Source organism: Rhamphochromis longiceps, linkage group LG17, assembly GCF_057381845.1.
Source record: "Rhamphochromis longiceps isolate RC_006_pf linkage group LG17, R_longiceps_female_GT1.1, whole genome shotgun sequence".
In the NCBI taxonomy this organism is placed as follows: domain Eukaryota; kingdom Metazoa; phylum Chordata; class Actinopteri; order Cichliformes; family Cichlidae; genus Rhamphochromis; species Rhamphochromis longiceps.
This window is the reverse complement of record NC_140573.1, coordinates 38,109,855-38,123,252: the sequence shown is the minus strand read 5'-3', so window position 1 is coordinate 38,123,252 and position 13,398 is coordinate 38,109,855. Positions and strand designations below refer to the sequence as shown.

The following is a 13,398-nucleotide window of genomic DNA, read 5'->3' as shown; positions in this document are numbered from 1 at the left end:
ATATTTACTTGGTATTGATCCATACCAAACTATCACACACTCCTACCGGTTATCTTAATGTGTGGAGTTCAGGGGCCATCTGTAAATTGTAGCTATGGACAAAGAACCACAGTTCCTCTCACCCGGAGTTGTGTGAAGCAGAGAAAAGCACTAAATCCTCACCTATCAGAAGCTCCATCAAGCAAATATTTGAAATTTAAATGACTCATATGATGAACCAATTATCAGACTTGACTGTTCATTTTCTGTCAGTCAGCTAATCCACAGATCCTTTCAGAGCTAATAAACTTAAAACAGTTTTAATCATTACATAGAAATGCTTCACAGGGCAGCCTGTCAGTCATGCACAGAACAAATTATGAACAGTTTTAAATCGTATTTATAGCAAACAACTATTAAACATGCACATTTTTTGAATATTGAGCCATTTATACTGTGGCCTGCATTACTTCACAGGAACATCAGAATAATTCTGGCCTACAGATGCAGTGGCATTTAATAATTTCAACTTCTGTGCCTTAAACGCATTAAAGTGAAGAAGAACACGAGTCATATACCACCAATAACTATGCAGTCGGTGGAGGCAATAGATTTCACGTTAATGCTGGATTGCTCGTGGAAATGATAGATGACAAATTTTATATTAACTGTCAAGAAAAATCACTCTCTAAATTATGAAATAGTCTTCACAGTGGGATTACAGAGAAAGAGGGAGAAAAGTGAGTAGCAGACATTTGTTGAATGAGACTGAAGGAGGTGACAGATTGTAAGAATGGAGTGGCGACAGAGAGGGAGTGACGGGGGGCAGAGCGAGAAATAGAGCGGAAGTCAGAGTTTCACGGCCCCGCTGGTGCCCTCAACCATGAACTCTCTCTCACACACACACAAACAAACTCATAGAAGAAAGGAAATTAAAACTTGGTGAGTCTTTGGAGAGTGATAAACATTGTGCTCCCATATGCCACTCATATACTCACTCGTCTCTTTGTGTGTGCGCGCTCGCATGTTTGCTTGCTTGCTTCAGTTGTTTGCTTCGGCTGCAATGCCCGACCAACAAGCCACTCACCTGCCAGTTTACAACTCCCATCACGCCATGCTTCGCTGTTCACAGACACCCCTCTTTTTGTCTCACCACTCCCTGCACTCTCCATTATTCACTTTTTCATTGTTTCTCACGCACACAAACAAACAAACGCGCGTGCACACAGACGCTGTTAATTGCATAATTGTAAAAACTGGTTTAACTAAGTGGGAGGCAAAGCGAGAAGGAAACCGAGCGACAGGATATGTACGCAGAGGCGTGGGGAGAATCAATCTGTCTGCAAAAACCTAACAATGTTGTGGGGGGAAAAAGAAAAAAGACAGAAAGAGAGAGCGAGAAGACAATTTCTGTTTTTTCGAACATCAAATCTCTGTTCGTTTCTGTATATCCATTATTAATCTGTTTGTTCCTTCCTTCTTGGAGGGAAATTCAATTATCACAGAGGAAAGGCAGTTTCTGATAATTCCTGCAGAGTTATGGCTCACTGTTATCCACTGCATAAATGAGCATGGTGATTAAAGATCAGCTCGTACACTTGATTACAGTACCTGGCGAAATATAGAACATGGCACTGTCTGTGTTATTTAAATGCAATAAGTTAACTGACCAGTGGTTCTCCCTGATTGACTGTTTTGTGGGGCGGGTGATCGCCACTGCGCCGACCTCTGAACCACTCTCTGTACTGTGTATGAGAGAATAATGGACGGTTTGTCAGTAAATGCACTTCCTCTTCTGCCTTTGAAATGAAGTTAGGGTCTGAAACTCGTGTGCTGCTGAGTTATAGCCGCTGTTATACGGTCGAGGAAGCACTGCTGATGATACATTGCTGAGTTATTGGAACGTACAGTGCCGTATGTACAGCCTTTGGCATTTTACTAATCCACCTGTGCCAAAGAGACTGCAAAGTTTAATATCAAATTATAGGACGTGTGTGTTTCATGATTTTGAGCACCGCAGTGCTCCATTTGTTTTTTGTTTTTTTTCTAATACCACGCACTATTAAAGTGGACACATCAAGACGCACACTTGCAGAATATTCATTAATTTATGGGATTATTAGGAGTGTTTTTCTTGCTCTAGTCTTGCCTTCCCTGTGCGCTGACCACTCATGTTCCCACATTTCTGAGCCAGGAAAAGCCTGCTAGTGAACATAGAAATTCATGGGTGCAATTCCATACTTAAATTGCATTGGTTAATCAGGCTTGTCAATAAACTTGTCAGTTTGTTATCCTGTTTATGTAGTGGTCACTTGGTAGCAAAATGTCCTGTTTTGATCTCTATTTCAGTTCTGAGAAGTTGAATTGAAACAGGAAAACAGGAAGGGCTTTGCAAGACTCAGCTAGGAGATTTTATTTTCCTGAATTTCTGACAAGTTACAAAAAAAATAAAAAATGGAGAGAAAAATTTCACGTATTGCTGTCAATCTCAAGAACAGGGAAAAAAAGCAATGCTACAAAATATGATTAAAAGTGTCTGTCCAGGGGAGATAAGGTTACAGAGCCCTGCCGCACTTGCATACAGACTGCCTCTCGCTCACTCAGTCACTCCTATACTGTTTACATCTCTCTCTTTTCTCTGCACTTTTGGTTGCCTTTTCTTGCCGTCAGACTGAAGCTGGGTCCTCTTACACAGCTCCTGTCTTCCTGCCTTTGGTTGATTTTTGACTTCCAGATTCATGCAAATGTTTGGTTGTCACTCCAAGCTATTTATACAGGAGTTTTTATTTCTTCCCCAACTGTTGTCACAAATAAGCCTTGCCCCGAGCTATATTTGAGACTCAGTCTGGCTGTCTTTAATACCGGCACATTTGTTTGGAACAGCAAAATTTTAGGTGTCCAGTTAAACCTTGATGTTCCCTAAAATAACACATGTTGTAACCTAACTTGTCAAAATGCCTCCAGAAAAGTCCTCATACCAGGATGTACTTTGAATATTGTGTTCCTTCTCTAAGGGACCGTATACTCCTAAGTCACTTGCATTCAAAAGGCCTTGGTAATTATCCCCTCTGTGATGGTGCTCTGGAGAAAAATGAATAGAACAGGGAACATCTTATCCTTTGTCTTACTCCCTTTTTAATTCCCTCTGCTCATTGCAGAGTTATAAAAAAAAAAAGTAAGCCACCATACATAACGAGCAGCTGAAATAAAAAGCTGTGTAGAGGAAAAGGGGATTTGTATCTTTCTTTCTCGCCCTGCAAATGTAAATTTCTGGATTTTGACAGGAAAAGAATGTTTTATATTCTCCAATTTTTTTCTATTTTTTCCCCTCTGTCTCCTTTTTCGTATGCGTGGCTAAATACATCATGCAAAACTGCTTCCAAATCTTCCCTAAAATGAAATTGTGATGAAAGACTGGAGTGTTTGAGCTTCTCAGAGATGCTTTGCTCGCACTCTTGAGCTTCCGTTTGAACAATATAACATATCTGAGATGGAGGTGTTGTTTGTTTTCATGCTGCAAAATGTTAAACTTGTGCTAAATCAACATCATATGTTTTGTTTTTTTTATCTCGCTCACCAGGCTGAACCAGAGGGCTTCTCCCATTTTCACCTGTATGTGTGTGCGGCCTTCCTGGTGAGGTGGAGGAAAGAGATCCTGGAGGAGAGGGATTTTCAGGTAATGGACACAGACACAGAAGGCGATGGTGTTGATATTGACATTTGTTTACATAATATGAATATTTATAAATGCCATACTTTGGTTATAGGGGTTGGGGTGGATGTAAAATTGTGTTTCTATGAGAAAACTTGTTTTTAAATCATAGACCGTCCACAGTAGTGCATATACAGCACTGTGCAAATTTCTTTTGGTTGCCTTGGAACAATAGAAATGGATATTTATGAAAACGTGCAAGCATATGTGGAAATATAACAATGTGAATTTCAGATACTGTTCATCGTGTGATTCGATCCATTTTAGCTGCTACTTCTTTTGTTTTCTGAGCCTTTGGTGGCTCAGAAGTTGCTTTTTGCAGATGATGTGGTTCTGTAGGCTTTATCAGATGGTGGGCTCGAGCTTGCCCTGGAGCAGTCCTCCAAGTTTGACACCATGGTCCACAACTGGAAAAGTTGGGAGTTCCCACTGCAAGTCATGGGCAAATTACTGCCCCAGATGTCTTGGGAGCTTGGAGAGGGCAGTGGGAGATTGACAGATGAATTGCGGCGATGGCTCCAGTGATGTAGACACTGGACCAGTTTGTCGTGGTGACAAGAGAATTGAGTATTAAAGCAAAGCTGTTCATTTACTGGTCAATAGTGAGCGAAAGGACGAAATTGCAGATATGAGAGGTGTGAAAGAGCTTTCTCTAAAGCAGTGGTTCTCAGGCTTTTTACATCTTCCCCCACAAAGCAGGAAGAAATATTTTCAGGCCCCACCTAAACAAAACAATGACAGAAAAGCCTAGCTGCAACTTTATTTAGATAATAAACTCATTCACAATAATGCCTTTGGTAATTTTTTTTTAAACAAACAACTTTCATTTCAAACAACTATTTGTAACTTTTGTAACTAGACTGCTTCATTAGTCTGCACCACTTCTTCAAAAAAGCATCAAGTTAAACAGAATGTGAATATTGCCAAACATGGAAAAATAAAGTTCAGTCTTAGTCTTACAAAAAAGAAACCCAGAAACATGTGAACAGAGATAATACATATATATATATCATTTAGTGAGAATGTAATACTGTTCACCCTTAGTGACTGCAGTGAGCCTGTTTTTGACTGCACAGCTGTGGTGGGGCGTGGTCTGCTGCGGGGAAGGCGGACGCACCTGAACGGCACCCCCAATCACTCAAAGTAGATTTGCTATTCCTCCACATCGAAAGGAGCTGGTTGAGGTGGTTTCAACATCTTCTGGGCACGTCCTGGGCAAGATGTTCTGGGAATGTCCTACTGGGAAGAGACCAGGACATACCAGAGAGATTATATCTCTCGGCTGGCTGGGAAACTCCTTGGTGTTCTCCTGGGTGAGCTCAAGGAGGTGGCTAAAGTGAGGGAGGTCTTGGTTTATATGCTTAGGCTGCTGCTACCACGGAGCGGTTAAAAATGGATGGATTGGACTTCTTCTTTAATCTTCCACTTGTCCACTTTCCTCAGATTTTTTTTATCCACACACTGCACACCATGTTGAGGTGCCTCAAGTGTTTTGGGAGTCACCTTGCCAGTGCAAAATAACTTTATCATTCCTGTTAGACTGTGTTAACAGAAACTGGAACAAATTATGGTTTTGTTAGACAGGCTGCTTGTTACAAAGCACCTAAAGACACATTTTAAAACAGGCTTTTTGCTAAATGTACTATTATATGTGTTTGAATGATTCATAGGTTAGTGTTAACCAAGTTCAATAAAACAAAAACAATAAAATCAAAATGGTCAGATACAAGGACTGGTCTGAAAATGAGTGGTGGAAAGTAGCCAGAACACCTGGAGAACTTCTGCTCAGGAGCACTTTTTAAAAAAGTAATAATAAATTCAGACTCCTTGGAAGCAAAATATTTAAAAAAGTGATGGGTGGCTCAAGACTTCTGCACAGATCGGTGAATTAACTAGGGTAATTGTTGTCGCTTGTGTCTATATGGGGGAATAAAAAAAAGATCTTAAAAAATAAAATTCCCAGCTGCTTAGTCCCAGCAGGGGATTAGTTTAGGCTTGGAATAATTCTGCAGCAACTGTGTGGTAATGATGGCAGAAAAATCGAAACCCTTTCGGCAGCAGAGAGAGCGATTTGCACTCTGAGCACCAAACTTGCTCAGTGTGTTGAATTTCCACTTGAGATTTTACAAGTTGTGATACTTGAGAGGTTCAAACCTGTGTGGGCTGTCCGAACACTACAGATGTACACAGGAAGTTACACACGGTGCTGGTTTTTCTGTCCAGTTGGTGATGCTGGTGGTGATTTACTCTATGCAGATGAATCTGTCGGTTGTGCGAAAGCAATATTAAAACAGTCTGCCAGACTGCGGAGTTGTTCATGGCCTACATCCCTCTCCATTACCTCCCTGGTCATTAACTGCGAGGTTCAAAAGTCGTTGTGAGTGCATTAGTAGATGACAGTAGACAGCTGCCAGAAGGTGACTTTGGTTGCCAGCTCACTGGGGGGACTTGCCTTCTTAACGGTAGCAACACATTCTAGCATCGTCACATATAAACCTCATCTCTGCTCGTTGGCAGCGCTCTCTGATTCTCTGTCTTGTTGTATTCTTCTAACTTATCCGTTTGGGTTTTTCTCAGTGCTCTGTTCTCTATTTTTCTTCTTTTTAACATTTCCCTCTACTTTCTCTGCTCCTTTCTTATCTTATCTCTGACCTTTCTCTCTTGTTTATTGTTGATGTCTTGTAGTCCTCTGAGTCCTCTCACTTCTGTGTTCACAAGTCAGAAATATAAAAAACATCATAAGGAGGAGGATGAGACTGAGAAGTAATCTTACGTGATACTTGAGATAACATTGACATGGAGGATATAAGATGCTCACAAGCTGCTTTGACTGTCCAGACAGCTGAGCAGATCTGCTTTGCTAAACACAAGTGTTAGGATTGGACAGATGGACACTTTGTAATGCTTGTGCCTGCATAAGTGTCGTCGCTAGGTGTGAGTTTCTCTTCTAACCACTATGTGAAGCTCAAAAATACACACTCTTTTAAGCTTGCACAGTGTTTACATTATAACTTTTTGTCTTAAATGTGCTTTAAGTGCATGTGTGTGTATTTGATTTGATTTTGTATTGTACACATGAATGCATGCACAGACACATATTTACACTTCCAACTTTAAAGTGTGACTTTCTGACTGGTTTTGCATGCGGCCGATGCAGTGGCAAACAAGGGCAAACAGTCTGTTCTCATGAAAAAGACAAAGAAATGTGAGGTTTTGAGGAACGAGAGAATCTTAATGGGAGAGTAAGAACAGATGCAATTTTAGAGCCACGGAGGAGAGAAGTTTTTGCACCGAGACCATAAATACGTTGTTGCACACTTTCCTCTTGTTGTTCCTGAGACAGTTTTATTTAGACCAGTCTTACGGATGATTAATTAAAGCCGAGCCTGCTTTGGTTTGCAGCTTGCAGGCACTTGAGGCTTGAGGCAATACATTTCAGAATGAAGCCAATAAACAAAAGGACTGCAGTATCTGGTTTCCAAAAACACTGAAAGCACAGCTGCCTCTTGGTTGGAAAATATGTAAACTGTGTTATCTATGTTAAAGAGGTATATTTTTACTCGTATTTCTGAATTATGGCTAATCTCATTGGATGACTGATGTAGCACAGCTCAGTACTGAGTGGATATCAGCTGATCAGCTAATAACATAGTTTTTATTTGCTAAAAGAAGTGACTCGTAGTACTTCAGAGGTCCTACACAGGTCCGTTTGACTTCAGAGCCCCTCAGTTGGTTATATAGAATGAAAAGAGTGACAAAAGTACATCTGAAATGAATACAAGCAGCAATCAAATGGCTTTACTTGTGTTCTTGATATTTGACGGTCATGACCTCAAACCATCTTTTCTGTGCCTCCTGTTTCATCACGTAATAAATGTGAAGAAGTCTTCAAAAGTCGCACGAGTTGGTTACAGTTCTGAAAAATGTGTGCTTTAGGTGGAGGCCAGTTGATTAACCCTTTAAGACCTACCATAGAACCAAGTCCGCCAGAGCTTATATTATATTTTTACATGCTGTGGAGCCATTTTTGGGAGCATTTCAAGTTGATGTACATCAATACAACCATTATAGCCCAGATTTTAATAATATGTATTCATTAAGTGCATAGTAATTACATAAATTGCAAAAAAGTGCAATAAACTACAAAAAAATTGAAAATCGTTTTTGATTTTTTAACATATATTTGTAGTTAGAGAAATTTAAGAGGCTTATCCCTCAAAACTGTAAATACAAAAAAGTTGCACAAAATAGTTTCCCACCACAGGAAATTTATTTTGAGTGTCTTCATAGTTTTATTTTTGAAATACACCAATTTTTATACACTGCAGGAAAAACGAAAATAAATATTATACTGCAAATTTGCAAAAAAGCAGCATATGCATCAAAATAAACTATTTCCAGCAGTGCAATATGAGTCCTAAGCATCCCAGAAACAACACAGAAAGTCATAAAGTCAAAGATAACTTTTAAAAAGAGCAGTATAGGCCCTGAGGCCCTGATCGCAAAAAAGACTACATTTCCGCGAAAATGACGTCACTTCCGGTTTCGGCCAGGTAATGGCGGAAATGCAAAAGTTCGCGCTGACGTCTATTCCAACGTAGGAAGTGTTTTGAACAGCTGATCGGACCGGCAAAGCGTGTTTCTGGAATATTATGTTTTTGTTCCTGCAAGCGCTTTTTATGCAGTTTTTGCAAAGCTTTATGTGGAAGGAAACCGTGACCGAGGACAAGCTGATGGCACAATATGTAAGTACAACTCCTCCGGTTTCATATGCAAAAAATTTTTTGCGCTAGCTTACGTGGTTGCAGTGCTACCGGGATTTAAAAATAGTTAAGCATAACAGAGCGTTCCCGCTCCGATCGGCTCTAAAGGGTTAAAGATGGTTCATCCACTCAGTGAGACACTGGAGGCTATCAGAGTCTGAAGATGAGACACTGACTGACTCGTCTGTCCTTTAGTATTCTTCATATCGAGCTTAAATAAACTGGTACTTCTTGTTGGAGTCCAATTCAGATAGAACTTAAGGTGGTTCTAGTTTTTTTTTTTTAATGGGTTTCTGCAGTTTGAGACTATGCACACACAAAGTCCTTGCTAACCTTTTGTGTCATTAGGGGATTGTTGGGATTGTTGGCATGTTAGCATGACATCCTGTAAGTTATTTAATGGGGGGATCTCCACAGATCTGGCTTGTTTGTCCAGCACATCCCACATTGATTGAACTATATTTTAGATTATATTTTCCTCCTTTTCCTTGATATATTTTGATTTTATAGCTACAGTAGGTACTCAGTCACCCACAGATACACACGAGAAACAACACACATACTCATAAATAGCTACAGCCAAATGTCATCCTGACATTTTCCCCCACCCAGTGCACAACAAATGAGCTCTCATCATCTATTTGTTTATGTCTTCACGGGAAGTTGTTGTCGGTACGTAATGGAACACAGATGTCCTCTGTGTGTTTGTCTGTGTGTATCAGTTTGTTTATGTTACGGACTGGATGCATATTTATTTATATATATATATTTATATATCACGAATATATTGAAATTGTGGATTTGAGTTAAAATTACAGAAAGTTTTACATGAAAATATACAAACCTTTACTTTTGTTTACGGCCTTTGACAGGCATATTGCCTTAAGGGGGGGGGGGGATGGTTTGTTTTCTCTCATTTGCTAATTCAATTTACCAAGTTTTTTGATACAGATTAGTGTCTGTGTGGAAAGATAAGTAAAGATTTCTTCTTCTCTCAGCTTTAGTGGTTTAATTCCAAGAGATTTCTGCCTCTGATCCGCTGAGCCTTAGAGTTTAAACGTGGACCTGCCAGGTTCTTAAGGGCCTGTTGAACAGACCTTATCTCCACATGCTTTATCCAGCAACCCTCACATCCCTCTCCTCTCAAGCCTGCTTTTCCTTCTCTTCCAATCTTTCTCACAATCTCGGTTAGTCTTTTCTTTCTCTTACTAATTCCTAACTTCTCTGTTTTTTTTTGTGCCACTTTTTATTTCTTTGAGTCTCAGCTTCGTATTTCTCTTTTTCCTGGTCTCTTTATTTCATTCTGGCTTTCGTTCTTTCGCCATTTATCTCTCTGGCATTTATTCTTTTTCTCGCTATCGTCTTTTTCTCTCGCTTCATTGAACTTTATCTTTTACAACATAAATAGTAGAAGGATTCTAGTAGGGCTGCGCGATTAATCGAATTTTGTTTTCAGTTTCATTTTTGTCTTCCAGCAATTATGAAAACCAGATATTGGAGACAAAATTGTTCTGTATTCATTTTCACAAAGACGTTTTCCTTTTTATCTTGTGATTCAAATGTGGCGCAGCCCCTTTTGCAGTGTTACACTTTTGCTGCTGCCTAAAAGCCCAAATTATTGTTCAGCTTGAGCAAAAATGGGACAAAGAGGTTTTCATTTGTAAAATTTGTAAAATGTATCTCAAGGAATTAAATTCTTAAAAAGTTTTTTAAATAAAGCCTGTCGTCTTCAGAGTTTCTTTCCATGTCTGCGAGGAGTCAGTCGGTGCTGGCTTAATACCCTTCTTCCAATTGACACCTCTGGCTCATGGCACCACAGCAATTCCAGTTAGAGATTCATTAAACCAATGAAAACAATAAGTCCACATCTTTACATATCTCTGTCACCACACTGTTCAAACTTTTGAGAACTTGTAATAAGCCCATCTCAGTGCAACAACATGTTTATTTCATGCTTGTCCCAGTGGGGATGTTGTTTGCCTCAGATCAGCATCTCTGGCATTACTCAACTCTCTTTTCCATTCCTATTTAACATTCTTTAAGGGAGACGTCTCCTCCTTATATTGTCTGCTACAACATGCATGCAAACACGTAACACACGCTTGCAGCGGTATAATAAAGGTTTCCAACCAGTTTCAATCAATCTGCTCATTATTACACTGAATTGCTTCTCCAATTTCCCCAGGCCTGGAGGGAAAGTTCACTTGTAGCAGCTAGTTAGAACAGTACAACATTAACAGCTTGTTCAGCTCACAGTTCTAAATTGTTTTGATTGATTTGAGCTTTGTTCAGGTGGAAAACGATATGCTCTTGAAAATCTATGGATAACGTTTTTGTCCTAGATCGAATACTCGAAAAGCCTCAACTTTGTTCTTCTGTTTATTCTGGTGATATACTGAGTTCTCTAATTCTGCCCAGTCACTGCAGTTCAGTCACTAGCTGTGGAAAAAAACGTGAGCTAATTGACTTTAATGTTAAATGTAGAATGTGAGGAGCAGCGGCGTATGACAAACTGCTGGCGAGTTACATTCTCAGGGTCCTCAGAGGGACCGCGAATGACTGATTCACTTTAATAGTTTTAATTAAAAAACGCATGCAGAAAGTAATTTAAAAGGATAATTCATGCATTGTTATCAAACATAGTAGGGAGAGTAGTTGTGAATCTCCTCTCTTGGTTGTGGGATTGGATTGGTTAAGCTGCAAAATGAAAAGCAGGAGTATTGGCACTCCCTAAGCAATCTGCCTTTCACCGTTCCACCTCAGCTAGCACACTACCGCAAACTGCCGGCCTGGGCTGCATGGATAAGTTGGTGCACGCACATTTCCACGGATTCTTTTTCCCTCTGTCACTCAGAGTCACACGCCCATAGACATGACAACATAAACAAGCACAAAAGCTGTTCTCTCTCACACAATACTATTTCATTCACACATTTGTGAGTCTACTAGCATGCGACCACTTTGAAGCACACACCCACATACTGTACGCACAGTAATGGGCAAGCAGGGGGATATAATGCAGGTATGTGTTTGCACTGCTGTTTATAGGAAAGGCCAGCACAGTCAGCACATTCCCATTAGTCTGTAATGCCTGCAGACGCTAACATTGCCACTGCAGAACTCCTAAGTGACAATAAAAAGCCTCTCCTCTTTTGTTTCTAAGACTTGACTGTGGCCTGCAAGTTTGACTAGTATTCACAAGTCCCTTAAGATTCACATGTAAGAACCATGTAACCGTGCTTTGTTTGTGATATTTTGAAAATGAGCAATGACCACTAGCCATAAATTCAGTTTGATGCTGCTTCTTGTTTGGACTTTAATACCAACTCATATTCACTAATGATGTACTCCTGTTTTTTGTTTCTACTGCATAATGTACACTTGCAGTCAAATGTTTACATGTTCTGGTGATGAACATGAATCTTATGGTCTCGCCTCCAATTAGTTTTTCAGTTAAAATGGTTGCTTTCTGGGGCAAAACTGACTTTTAACTGTTAAATATATTTTTGATGGATTTGAGGTCGAAACTTTGTTAACCTTCCTTGTGTCCAGGTTTACACTGATGATTGGAGATTATGCTAAAGGATTTTGAGATTGTCTGCCAACTTTATTGTTACAAACAATGTTACGCCTTCTCTGGTAGAAAACAAGTACTAGAGAAAGATGACATGCTTAAAAGTTTAATACAGCGTTCTTGGACTTGATTTGCCACATACCTCTGGAAATTGTGTTTAAACATCTGAAGCTTTACCTTTTATTTTTCCAGTCCACCCCCCACCCCCACCTTTTTTCACGTGGTCAGGATTAACCAAGCTTTATCTCCTCTGTAAAATTAAGCCAACACTTGATCACCACAATATAACACAAAGTATGTTCAACTTTAGGGATATCTGTCTCTCCAGTTACGAACCTTAAACCACTGTGAATCCAGTTCACCTGCTTTGATGCAAATAAAAGTGACAGCAGGTACACTGGAAAGGCAACCCCCAAAAAAGGAATGGGTTTGTGGATAACGGCCACACACTATCACTCGCTCCCTTCTACTTCCTCGCTCCTGCCTGATTTTCCTCTAGTTTGGTCTTTAGTTTGTGTCCTTTTCACTACTGGTAGGATGAGACAGTCCCTGCAGCCCATTCAGGTAGCACAGGTAATCCAGCTACTACAGAATGGCACATCCATATATGGCATTACAAAAAAGGTTTGCAGTGGCACGCAGAGAAGCTACAGGCTATACTCAGTCATGATTACCAACAGAAAGTTTACTGCCCTTGGCCTTGACAAGTTAAAGACATTTTGTAACTTTCAGCTCTGCAGAATTAATCATCTCACAGGGTGTATGTACATTTCTCACCTTGTGCATATAGTATTGACCCCGAATTGATTTCAGAACAGCCCAAATAAATTAAAACTAAACTCTTGAGTTTCTTTTTTCTTAAAGCTGTATGTTGTGCAATGCTTTCACCTAAAATAACAGTTCAAAGACTTTATTGTAAGCTCAATATGGGAGTGACATTCATATTTATGATCAGTGCATGCAAAGTGTCAATCTCCAGCTCTATGTGTTTTCAACAACTTCTGTTAATCATGCATCAGGGCATCATTATATACAGTGTATGCAACTAAACTGACCATGGCCATCTAAAATTGTTACCTTGAGATTTATATTAGTAAGGACTGCTGAATAGTCTCTATCCTGAGGGATGCTCGATCCTTGTGATTGTTAACGTGAGGCCAAGCGTTTGTGTGAGTACAAAGCTTTTAGTTCTGTGTAAACGATTACAGTTTTTTCAACAAGGCACCGAGGAGATCGGTCGTGACGGAAGTGAGAGGTGGAAGAGCCAAAGAGGGAGAAAAAGATTTGTTCTCACTTTAATTAATGGTGTGTGAAAAAACTGTGGACCTTTGTAAATGTCAGCTGCTGTCCTCAGATCAGTTACGTGTGGA

At 39.9% G+C, this 13,398-nt stretch overlaps 1 protein-coding gene across 3 annotated transcripts in view; it reads left to right on the top strand.

Annotated features, from left to right (window-relative positions):
- Positions 1-13,398, top strand: part of tbc1d22a (TBC1 domain family, member 22a) — a 168,997-nt gene that overhangs the window by 138,096 nt on the left and 17,503 nt on the right. For all 3 annotated transcript variants that reach the window (XM_085387797.1, XM_085387796.1, XM_085387795.1), the window contains one exon: positions 3,560-3,655. In XM_085387797.1, coding sequence (XP_085243923.1) covers positions 3,560-3,655 — 96 coding nt within the window. The remainder of the gene's footprint in view (positions 1-3,559; positions 3,656-13,398) is intronic.